Source organism: Kogia breviceps, chromosome 1 (genome assembly GCF_026419965.1).
Source record: "Kogia breviceps isolate mKogBre1 chromosome 1, mKogBre1 haplotype 1, whole genome shotgun sequence".
NCBI lineage: Eukaryota > Metazoa > Chordata > Mammalia > Artiodactyla > Physeteridae > Kogia > Kogia breviceps.
Window position 1 is genome coordinate 43,388,273 of NC_081310.1, and position 12,326 is coordinate 43,400,598.

The following is a 12,326-nucleotide window of genomic DNA, read 5'->3' on the forward strand; positions in this document are numbered from 1 at the left end:
TAAACATTTGATTAAAATAAAAATAAAGTATATCCTTCAAAAAAGTTGTCAACATTTTTCCTGATGGGTTTTCTTAATACCGTTTCTCAATACTAGTTTCCATTCACTGCATAATTCTTGAAGACTGTCCAGAGCTATGGGATAGTAAAACACATCAAAGTCAAATAATGTCGTTTCATTTTTTGTGATCATGGCTATATTGCTGCAACTTTGGTCTTGGTGACTGTTGAAGAATTTGTAATTCATTTGTGGGAGATGCTCTGATGGCACTGGAGCAGTAGGGTTTAAAGAGCTATGTTATTCCAGTACCCTTCATTTATGAATTAATTATATTACATTAATTACATTTAAAAAAACTATCTTCCCTTCTCCTACCTCATTTTCTTCCTTCAGATCTTTTAGCTCAGAGATGGAACACTCTGGATCATCTTCACAGCTCTTCTCTTGGGTTCTCAAAGAACTGAATTCAGAATCCTTTAACGGCTCCTTTGAGGTGACTGACTTAAGGTGACGGAAAGCCTTTTCATCATTAGTATCTCGCTAGTAGATATGAAAGAGAAATTATTTTATTTTCTATACTATTTCCAAAATCTACTTGCCTATAAATTCTGAGGGGAATTTTTTGCTATGGTTCATGCATATGCCATATTATTTTCTAACTTTATGCATGGCCCTAGCTCTTCCCATCCTACTAAACTAGTTCGGGCCAAAAAACATGTATGGAGTACATATTATGTAGTGTGTACAGGGTAGCTCTGTGGATATAAAGATGAATGCAACAGGTCCCAGCTCTAAAGGAACTCAAAATATAGCATGAAGACACACAATCAGATAATCACAGCACAACCTTCAGTGTAGAGCCAACACAGAGATATGACCAAAATATCACTGAGGAAGAAGGATATCTGAGAACATGCAATAAAGGAGATAACACAAATTGTTAGGATGCCTAAAAGAAGAGTAGGAATTACAGGGAACTCGGTGTGTAGAGGTAGGTGTATGTGTGTATATCTGTGTGCGTAGCATATGGGAGTCTTGATATGTTAAAATATAGGCTGGGATAGGATAGAGGAGCTTTGGACCTTTTCTTTTTTGCAGAAAAGATGGCCTTATTTCATTTTCAGGACTGAACTATGATTATTTAAAGACATCAACACAGTGATAAGATATTCTAAAAACTTTTAAGGTTGAATTCAACTCACTATTTAAGAATCAGGAAGGGCTTCCCTGGTGCACCAGCGCAGTGGTTGAGAGTCCACCTGCTGATGCAGGGGACACGGGTTCGTGCCCCAGTCCAGGAAGATCCCACATGCCGCGGAGCGGCTGGGCCCGTGAGCCATGGCCACTGAGCCTGCACATCTGGAGCCTGTGCTCCGCAATGGGAGAGGCCACAACAGTGAGAGGCCCGTGTACCGCAAAAAAAAAGAATCAGGAAATACAACTGTTCTAATCAAGTAATAACAACTAGCAAAAAGTCAGGTTTCAGAAAGCCAAACATGCCAAACAAGCCCAATTAATTTTAACTTATTTTATTTATTTTTTTTATTTATTATTTTTTTATTTTTGCGGTACATGGGCTTCTCACTGCTGTGGCCTCTCCCGTTGCGGAGCACAGGCTCTGGATGCACAGGCTCAGCGGCCATGGCTCACTGGCCCAGCCACTCCCCGGCATGTGGGATCTTCCCAGACCGGGGCACAAACCCGTGTCCCCTGCATTGGCAGGCGGACTCTCAACCACTGCGCCACCAGGGAAGCCCTATTATTATTTTTTAAATAAATTTATTTATTTATTTTTGGCTGCATTGGGTCTTCGCTGCTGTGCATGAGCTTTCTCTAGTTGCGGTGAGTGGGGGCTATTGTTCGTAGCAGTGTGTGGGCTCCTCATTGCGGTGGCTTCTCTTGTTGTGGAGCACGGGCTCCAGGCGCACGGGCTTCAGTAGTTGTTGCACATGGGCTCGGTAGTTGTGGCTCGTGGGCTCTAGAGCGCAGGCTCAGTAGTTGTGGCACATGGGCTTAGTTGCTTTGTGGCATGTGGGATCTTCCCAGACCAGGGCTCGAACCCATGTCCCCTGCATTGGCAGTTGGATTCCTAACCACTGTGCCACCAGGGAAGTCCACTAATTTTAAACTAAAATGAAATCTAAAATGTTGACATCATTTTAAACATGCAGCAGTAAACATTCATACATATTTTTCAGAGTAGGTTAATCTCTCAGTAATCAAATGGCCTTTTAAAAAAATTTTTTATTGAAATATAGTTGATTTACAATGTTGTGTTAGTTTCAGGTGTACAGCAAAGTAGCCTTTCCTTTTTATCTTCTCTAATAGTAAAAGTCCACTAAAAAAATGACATCATCCCTATAATTTAAAAAGTCAGATATATAAAACATACTTACACAAAATAATATTTTCATATTTTATTCAAAGCAAAAAGCTTTGCTGTGTCCAAAAAAATAAATTTTGGGCTCTCAAACTGAACCCAATCTATATTCTTAGCCCAGTATTTGTTGCCATGAGGAATACGAGACTCAGAGGACATCTCTATTTATCTGTTCACTTGTTGAAAAATCATTTAACTTATTACTTACTAATGTGCTTCACTTTACTTATATCTAAAATGGGGATCTTAAAGCACCAATCTGGTAAAGTGGTTGTGAAGATTAAATTAACTAGTATATGCAAGTACTTAGAACAGTGCCTGCCATGCAGTATGAGTTCAATAAGTGTTGGTTATTATTTTTTTATTATTGGTACTGCGGGATGGAATAATACATAATATTATTATTACTGTGGGTAGGAGTTGCCACAAGGTTTACAGAGAAAGTAAGAAATGAGAATACTTCAAGAAGAATCTAAGGAATGTAGAGGGAAGAACAGCATTTGGGTCAGTGTAGGTGAGGTCACAACTGCAGCAAGGCAGCAGTGGAATTCAGTGTATGAGAGAAATCAGGAAAATCAGGAAAAGCATGGCTGAAGTAAAGGTTTAAACCAGCAAATGATGAGAGACAAGATAACTGTTAAGATTACTGCATAGTTTCCAAACTTTCCTAGGTTATGAATGCTTCAGTTTTGCCATCAGTAAAATAGGTTAATTATGGTCACTACATCACAGGGATATTATAAGTATTAAATACATATTTAAAGTGCCTTTTATAGTGTTTGGCATATAGTTAGTACTCTACGTATTAACAATAATAAAAAGAATATGATGATGTTTGCAAAAACCTCTTACCAGGGTATATAATTCTCTCTCTTTTGATTGTGGACTTTTCTCTCGATCTTCATTAAAATAGTGCTGCTGGAAAGGATAACCCAGTTCTGTCAGGACAAGGTCCTCTGGCCCTGTACTGGATTTAGTGTATAAAGTTAAAGGGTTGAGGTCTCTGAAACCCTAGGATTAAAAAAATACGAAGGAAGTTTAGTTTCTCAGAGAAAAAGTGAAAAAGTTAGCACGTCATCATTTTCAAATGTTGTGGAAATGCCTTATCTTCTAAAATTTAATAGTCAGATTTTTTTCCATAGTGATAGATTTGCTAGCCACAAAAATTATCAACATCAACATTAATGGCAATGTAGACACTGCTATCAATAATTACAAAATAAGAGAGTGTTGCTCTTCTCTAAGAAAACTTCAGAAAATTAAATAATTGGGGGTAAGACAGAATCCTCAATCAATTATTTAAAATAAAAGTATATTCTAAAGGACAATAAGCCAAATGTAGTTTTTTGTGATCATGTGAAAATTAAGAAAGTGCTCTGCATTAAGAAGGCAGGGGCTTCCTTGGTGGCGCAGTGGTTGAGAATCCGCCTGCCGATGCAGGGGACACGGGTTCGTGCCCCGGTCTGGGAAGATCCCACATGCCGGGGAGCGGCTGGGCCGGTGAGCCATGTGCTCCGCAACGGGAGAGGCCACAACAGTGACAGGCCTGCGTACCACACACACACACACACACACACACACACACACACACACACACACACACACACACACAAAAGGCAGGAATCTCACAGATATCGCTAAAGAATAAGTCAAATAACCTTCAGTATTAAATTCTCTTATACCTTAAACTGTTGAGATTAAATACAATACATTACAAAATACTTCCAGACTGCTCCACCTTAGAAGGGACATTTTCTTGGCATACAATAGCATGGCCCTCTGTTCTCAAGACATGATGGAAATAGATGTCTTCATGTGTGGATGTATCACACAGAAAAATGTTAAGGACTCCATCTACATATTCATCCACTACCCCCACTAATGGCTTCAAACCACACAACTTCTGGAACTGCAAAATAGCTCTGGATGTCCAATGTTCCTGAAACACAAATAAGATATGAGATTCAGATGACAGATTCAAACATGAATTATAAAAACCATATACAAAAATGAATTCCTAATGAACTAGAGATTTTAGTGGGAAAATCAAAGCATGAAAATACTAAAATAACACATTTGAGGATATTTATGATTTGTGGATGAGAAAAGTCAGAATAAAGGAATAATGATGAAAATGGGATATGGGGAAAAATTTATTTTAATGTGATGAAAAACTTTCATGTTTGGAAATGTTTGAGTTAGACTATTGGACCAACCGTCCCACAGAAACTAAATATTCTAGATAAAATATTTTTAAAATATGTCCCCAAAGCATCAAAGAACTGACAAAAGTGTAACAAATTATCAGGCCAAAATTAAAGGGAAAGTGGGAACCATTTTTGCCCTCAAGGTATGTGCTAATCCAGGCAAATCTTCACTTTGGTTCTGATGGTCTCACAGGTCAAAGAGGACAGAAATCAAAGCCAGTATCCACCCAGAGTAGGGAGTGGAGAGGAGGACTTTCCTTTATTAAGCTGAGTCCCTAGGGGTTCATGGTCAGGATAAGGAGGAAAAGAAACTAGCCTTCACAAGGATTTGCAGCTCAATTTTCACATCAACTTGTGGTACACAAATCCTCAGGTTGTTCATTTAAATTAACATGGTTCCAGGCTGGTCATACTGCTAGATACCTGGCAGAAGCGAATGTAAATCTCTCTGGAGGTAGGCAATCTCAATCTGTATTCAACCATTCTTACAAAAATTTTTAAAAGTCAATGAGCAGTACACAGACAAAGATAAAAAGCATATAAAGAGACAATGAATCACAAGGAAGAACACAGAGAAACAACATAACTAATACAAAACCTCAAAAACTTTAGCTATTTGAATTTCCAGATGAATTATAAAAGAACTAACATACTATGCTTAAAATAAAAACAAAAAAACAAAATTTGAAAGCTTCTGCAGAGACCTGCAATCTATTAAAAATTGATCTAGCAGAATTAAAGAACCAAGAAAACTTTTAGAAAGTAATAATATAATAACCAAAATTTAAAACTTAATAGGTTTATTCAATAGCAGATTAGGTAGAATTAAAGAGTATATCAGTAAAGTACAAGGTGATTTGGAAAAGTTACCCAGAATGCAGCACAGAAGACAGAAATATGTAACATACAGAAGAGAGGTTAAAAGATATGGAAGGTAAATTGAGAAGGTTTAACATACTTTTAATTATCGTTCTAGAAAAAGGGAGGCAGAAACAGAGAGAGAGGGGGAATATAAATATGAATACGGGGAAATGACAATAATCGAAGAGATGATGGCTGGGAATTAGCCAGATTTAATGAAAAGTAACAACGTACAAATAAAAAGTCCAATGAACCACAAAGCAGGATAAATAAGAATAAATCCACACATAAACATATTAAAACTGAAGAACATGGTTTTCAGACTTCAGAAACATGTTAGAGTGGAAAAACTACCTTTGTCTCCCCCTTTCAATCTACATCCAGTGAAACATCCACAACTCAACAAAGGTACCTCCGCCCAACACAATAGGGCACTGGAGAATTTCACACATCTGCACACCCAAAGCTGGGTGTACTGGAACGCACAGTGGGGGCGAGGGAACCTCAGAGCCCGTGCCTGCAATCCTGGCCCTCCAACTGAGGCAGCAGAGCCCACAGCTTCAGAGAACCCAGTAGAAGCAGGGAAGGTAGTGCACTGTGGCCACCTGACCACTCCCCGCACCCATGACCACAGGCAAGTGGGTAGCAGCGGCAGTGGGGCCCGCGACCCTGTCCCTCCAGCATCTGAGGCGCCCATGACCCCTCCTCCCATACCCCTTCCCCCACAGAAGATCCTGTGTCTCAAGGGATCCCAGACACAAGGAAAGAGCCAAGCATCCTGGTGACGACAGCAGCTCTGACAGAAGCTTGGCAGCAACGACCCTGGTGACACAAAAAGCAACAAAGGCGGCATGGAGCCACACCTATTATGGAGTAGGTGCAGGCTGAAAAGTGCTAACTCTCAAATACGACCAGAGGCCGCTCAAGGAAGAGAAACCGAAAACTTGTGTGATGGCGCCACCTACCAGAGGGAATCTAACTCCTAACCTGTCATTTAATACTAAATGCACTGGCTCAAGAACACTTCATCAACATGAGGAGCCACAATGACACGGTACCACAAAAAGACAATGACAATTCTCCAGAAACCAAAGTTATGGAATGTTCCAATTTAACTGATAGAGAATTCAAAATAGCTGTTGTGAAGAAATTCAATGAGCTGAAAGGAAACTCATAAAGGCAGTTTAATGAGTTCAGGAATAAAATGAATGAACAGAATGAATACTTTACCGAAGAGACTGAAACTTTAAAAAAGAACTAAACAGAAATTCTGGAGCTGAAGACCTCAATAAATGAGACGAAGAATGCATTAGACTGGAACTAGAGCAGACCATATGGAAGAGAAAATTAGTGAGCTTGAAGACAGAAATCTAGAAATGATGCAAGTAGAAGAGGAAAGGGGAGATATTTAAAATGAGGAAATCCTACAAGAGCTCTCCAACTCTTTAAGGACAGGCAACATTAGGATAATGAGTATCCCAGAAGGAGAACAGAGGGAAAAGACAGCAGAGAGATTATTTAAAGAAATAATACAAACCTGAGGAAGAAACTGGATATACAAGCCATGAAGCTAAGAGAATCTCTAATTACCTCTATGCAAAAAGACCTCCTCCAAGACATAATATTAAAATTGTCAAAAGTCAATGACAAAGAATTTTAAAGGCAGCCAGGGAAAAAAGGATGGTGACCTAAAAGGAGCCCCCATTAGGCTAACAGTAGATTCTCAGCAGAAACCCTACAGGCCAGGAGGGAGTGGAATGACATTCTAAAAATACTAAAAGATAAAAACTGTCAGCCATGAATACCCTATTTCAGCAAGGTTATCATTCAGATATGAAGGAGAAACAAAGACTTTCCCAGACCAACACAAGCTGAAGGAGTTCATCAACACTAGACCTGCCTTACAAAACATGTTGAAAGGAGCTCTTCAACCAGAAAAAAAAATGGCAAAAATACACAAAACCTTGAGCAAAGTAATAAAAAGACAGAACTGGAAAACTGCAACTCTCTATCAGAATAGATTTTTAAACACTTTATTAATAAATAGTATAAAATCTAAAGGGAGAAAAAATAAAGCAGAAAAACAAATACAGCTCTCTTAGTTTGATAACTCACAACATAAAAAGGGGTAATTTAAGACAACAAAAACACATTTTATAGGGGAAGAGGAAAAGGACAGAAATTGTATATAGGTAAATGAATATAAGATGCTATCAGCAGAAAATGGACTATTTTAATTGAGATGTCTTATACAAACTTCAGGTTAAACACAGAACATAAAAATAGAGCAGAGACACAAAAAAACAGCAAAAGAGGAAGCTAAGAAAAATATCTTAGAAAACCACCAAACTAAAATGGCAGACAAACACAAGGAAAAATAAACAATGGGGGGGAAAAAAGAAACAATGGGAGATTTAAAGCAACCAGAAAACAAAAGCTAAAAAGCCAACATCCAACTATCAATAATTGCCCTAAATGTAAATAGACTAAATTCACCAATCAAAAGACAGAGTGGCTGGATGGATTACAAAGCAAGATCCAACTAAATGTTCCCTCCAGGAGACTCATCTCAGCTCTAAATACAAACATAGGCTCAAAGTGAAGGGATGGAAGATGATTCTCCAAGAAAACAGCAGCCAAAAGGAAGTAGATATAGCCATATTCATATCAGGCAAAATAAACTTCAAGTCAGAAAAAGTAACAAGAGACAAAAATGGACAGTATAATAAAGGGGAAAACACATCAAGGAGATGTAACAGCGATTAATATATTTGCACCTAATATAGGAGCACCAAAATATATAAAACAATTATTGACAGACCTAAAGAGAGAAATTGGCAGCAACATGTAATAGTAGAGGACTTTAATAACACCCCACTTACATCTATAGATAGATCATTCAGACAGAAAGTCAACAAGGAAACACTGGCCTTAAATGAAACAACAGACAAGATGAATTTGATAGATTTGTACAGAACATTAATTCCACCCAAATGCAGCAGACTATATACATTCTTCTCAAGTGCACATGAAACTTTCTCAAGGACAGACCGTATGTTGGGATGCAAAACAAGTCTCCCTAAATTGAAGAAGATTGAAATCATATCAAGTATCTTCTCTGATCACAATGGAATGAAACTAGAAATCAACTACAAGAAGAAAACTAGAAAAGTCACAAATATATGGAAACTAAGCAACATGCTACTGAACAACTATTATTGGGTCAATGAAGGAATCAAAGAAGAAATAAAAAATTACCTGAAGACAAATGAAAATGAAAATACAACATACAAAAATCTATGGGATGCAGCAAAAACATTACAAGGAGGGAAGTTTATAGCAATATAGGCCTATTCTTAAGAAACAAGAAAAATCTCAAATAATCTAACCTTACAGCTAAAGAAACTAAAAAAAGAAAAACAAAGGGCAAAGTTACTAGAATGAAGGAAATAATAAAGATCAGAGCAGAAATACATAAAATAGAGAGTAAAAGGACAGTAGAAAAGATCAATGAACTAAGTGCCAGTTCTTCAAAAACATGAACAAAATTTGACAAACCGTTAGCTAGACTAAGAAAAAAGAGAGAAGGTCCTGATAAATAAAATCAAACAAAAGGCAGAAATAACAACAGATATCACATAAATAAAGATTATAAAAGAATATTATGAACAGCTATATACCAACAAATTAGACAGCCTAGAAGAAATGAATAAATTCTTAGAATCATACAAACTTCCAAGACTGAATCAGGAAGAAATAGAAAATCTGAATAGACTGATCACTAGCACAGAGACTGAAACAGTAATCAAAAGCTCCCAAAAAAACAAAAGTCCAGGACCAGACAACTCCACAGGTGAATTCTACCAAACAGTCAAAGAAGATTTAATACCTATCCTTTTCAAACTATTCTATAAAACTGAAGAGAAGGGAACATTTCCTAACTCGTTTTAAGAGGTCAACAGCACCCTGATACCAAAAGCAGATAAAGACAACACAAAAAAAAGAAAATTCGGGCCACTATCTCTAATGAACATAGATGCAAAATCCTCAACAAAATATTAGCAAACTGAATTCAACAGTACATCAAAAAGATCATACTCCATGATTAAGTGGGATTTATTCCACACAACAATGGTTCAATATTCACAAATCAATCAATGTGATATACCACATTAACAAAATGAAGGATAAAAGCCATATGATCATCTCACTGGATGCAGAAAAGGCACTCGACAAGATTCAAAGCCCATTTATGATAAAAACTCTCAATAAAGAGGATACAGAAGGGACATATCCTCAACATAGTAAGCCCACATATAACAAACCCCCAGCTAACATCACACTCAAAGGAAAAAAATTGAAAGCTATCCCCCTAAGATAAGGAACAAGACCAGGATGCCCGTTCTCGCCACTTTTATTCAACACAGTATTGGAAGTCCTAGCCAGAGCAATCAGGCAAGAAAAAGAAATAAAAAGCATCCAAATTGGAAAGGAAGGAGTAAAACTGTCACTATTTGCAGATGACATGATTTTATATATAGAAAACCCTAAAGACTCCATCAAAAAACTCTTAGAAATAATAAATGAGTAAAGTAACAGGATACAAAATCAATATACAAAAAATCTGTTGCATTTCTATATGCTAACAATGACCTAGCAGAAAGAGAAATTAAGAAAAAATCTCATTTGCAATTGCAACAAAATAAAACGTTTAGGAATAAATTTAACCAAAGAGGCGCAATATCTGTATATTGAAATCTATAGGGACTTCCCTGGTGGTGCAGTGGTAAAGAATCCACCTGCCAATGCAGGGGACACAGGTTCGATCCCTGGTCCAGGAAGATCCCACATGCCATAGAGCAACTAAGCCCGTGCGCCACAACTACTGAGCCTGCACTCTAGAGCCCATGAGCCACAATTACTGAAGCCCGTGTGCCTACAGCCCATGCTCCACAACAAGAGAAGCCACTGCAACGAGCAGTCCATGCACCACAACGCAGAGTAGCCCCCACACACCTCAACTAGAGAAAAGCCTGTGCGCAGCAACAAAGACCCAACGCAGCCAAAAATAAAATAAATAAATTCAAAAAAAAGAGAACTCATACAACTCAAAACAATAAAAACAAACAACCTGATTTAAAAATGGGCAGAGGAACAGAATAGACATTTTTCCAAAGAAGACATACATATGGTCAACAGGTACATGAAAAGATGCTCAACATCATTAATTACTATGGAAATGCAAAACAAGACCATAATAAGATAGCACCTCACACCTGTCAGAACAGCTATTATCAAAAAGGCAAGAAATAAGTGGTGGCAAGGATGTGGAGAAAAAGGGAAACCTGTTGGTGGGAATGTAAATTGGTGCCTCCACTATAGAAGACAGTATGGAGAGTCCTCAAAAAATTAAGATTAGAACTATCATATGATCCAGCTATCCCACTTCTGGGTATTTATTCAAAGAATATGAAAACACTAATCTGAAAAGGTATCTCAACCCCCATGTTCTTTGGCATTATTTACAGTAGCCAAGATATGGAAACAACTGAAGTGCCCATCAACAGATGAATGGTAAAGAAGATGTGGTATATATGTACATAACGGAATACTGCTCAGCTTTAAAAAAAAGATAAATGTCTTGCCATTTGCAACAACATGGATGGAACTTGAGCATTTTATGCTAAGTAAAATAAGTCAGAAAGAGAATTACATGATTTCACTGATGTGGAGTATTAAAAAAATACGAATAAACAAACAAAAATAAAATAACGTACAAACCAAACAAAAACTAATACATATATATGGAGAACAGAGTAGTGATTACCAGAGGGGAAGGGGAAGGGGGGAGGGCAAAATGGGTAAAGGGGGTCAGGCCAACTATGGTTACAGATGGAAAATAAATTTTTGGTAGTGAACATGTGGCAGGGTATCAAGAAGTAGAAATATAATGTTGTACACATGAAACTTATATAATGTTATAAATCAACATTACCTCAATTACAAATAAATAATTTTGTTTCCTAAAGAGTAAATTTACAAGTTTCAATTTCATTAGCAGATATTTTTTGATATAAATATTTATTTATTTATTTTTGGCTGCGTTGGGTCTTCCTTTCTGTGCAAGGGCTTTCTCTAGTTGCGGCGAGTGGGGGCCACTCTTCATCGCAGTGCACGGGCCTCTCACTGTCGTGGCCTCTCTTGTTGTGGAGCACAGGCTCCAAATGCACAGGCTCAGTAATTGTGGCTCACGGGCCCAGTTGCCCCCCGGCATGTGGGATCTTCCCGGACCAGGGCTCGAACCCGTGTCCCCTGCATTGGCAGGCGGATTCTTAACCACTGCGCCACCAGGGAAGCCCTCATTAGCAGATATTTTTAATGCCATCCTGAAATTGTTAAAATCATAGTATCCTTTGAAAAAATATCCTAGGGCTTCCCCAGTGGCCCAGTGGTTAAGAATATGCCTGCCAATGCAGAGGACACGGGTTCAAGCCCAGGTCCAGGAAGATCCCACATGCCGTGGAGCAACTAAGCTTGTGTGCCACAACTACTGAGCCTGCTCTTGAGAGCCCGTGAGCCACAACTACTGAGGTTGCGTGCCACAGCTACTGAAGCCCGCACGCCTAGAGCCTATGCTCTGCAACAAGAGAAGCCACCACAGTGAGAGGCCTGTGCACCACAACAAAGAGCAGCTCCTGCTTGCCGCAGCTAGAGAAAGCCCATGCACAGCAACGAAGACCCAAAGCAGCCAAAAATAAATAAATAAATATATAAATTTATAAAAAAGAAAGAAAGAAGAAATATCCTGGATTATTGAGAAGGTCTTTCTTCTATACAGATAGCAAATATCTATAAAATAAAAATCTATACTGCTTTTT

The 12,326-nt window shown here is 38.2% G+C and overlaps 1 protein-coding gene across 2 annotated transcripts in view; it reads right to left on the reverse strand.

The window, feature by feature from the left end:
* Nucleotides 1-12,326, reverse strand: part of TDRD5 (tudor domain containing 5) — a 105,677-nt gene that overhangs the window by 24,365 nt on the left and 68,986 nt on the right. Inside the window, exons 12-14 of one of the 2 annotated variants that reach the window (XM_067030865.1) lie at nucleotides 4,119-4,319; nucleotides 3,233-3,391; nucleotides 376-540 (exon numbers count right to left, since the gene is read on the reverse strand). In XM_067030865.1, coding sequence (XP_066886966.1) covers nucleotides 376-540; nucleotides 3,233-3,391; nucleotides 4,119-4,319 — 525 coding nt within the window. The remainder of the gene's footprint in view (nucleotides 1-375; nucleotides 541-3,232; nucleotides 3,392-4,118; nucleotides 4,320-12,326) is intronic. The other variant, XM_067030872.1, reaches the window with a different exon arrangement.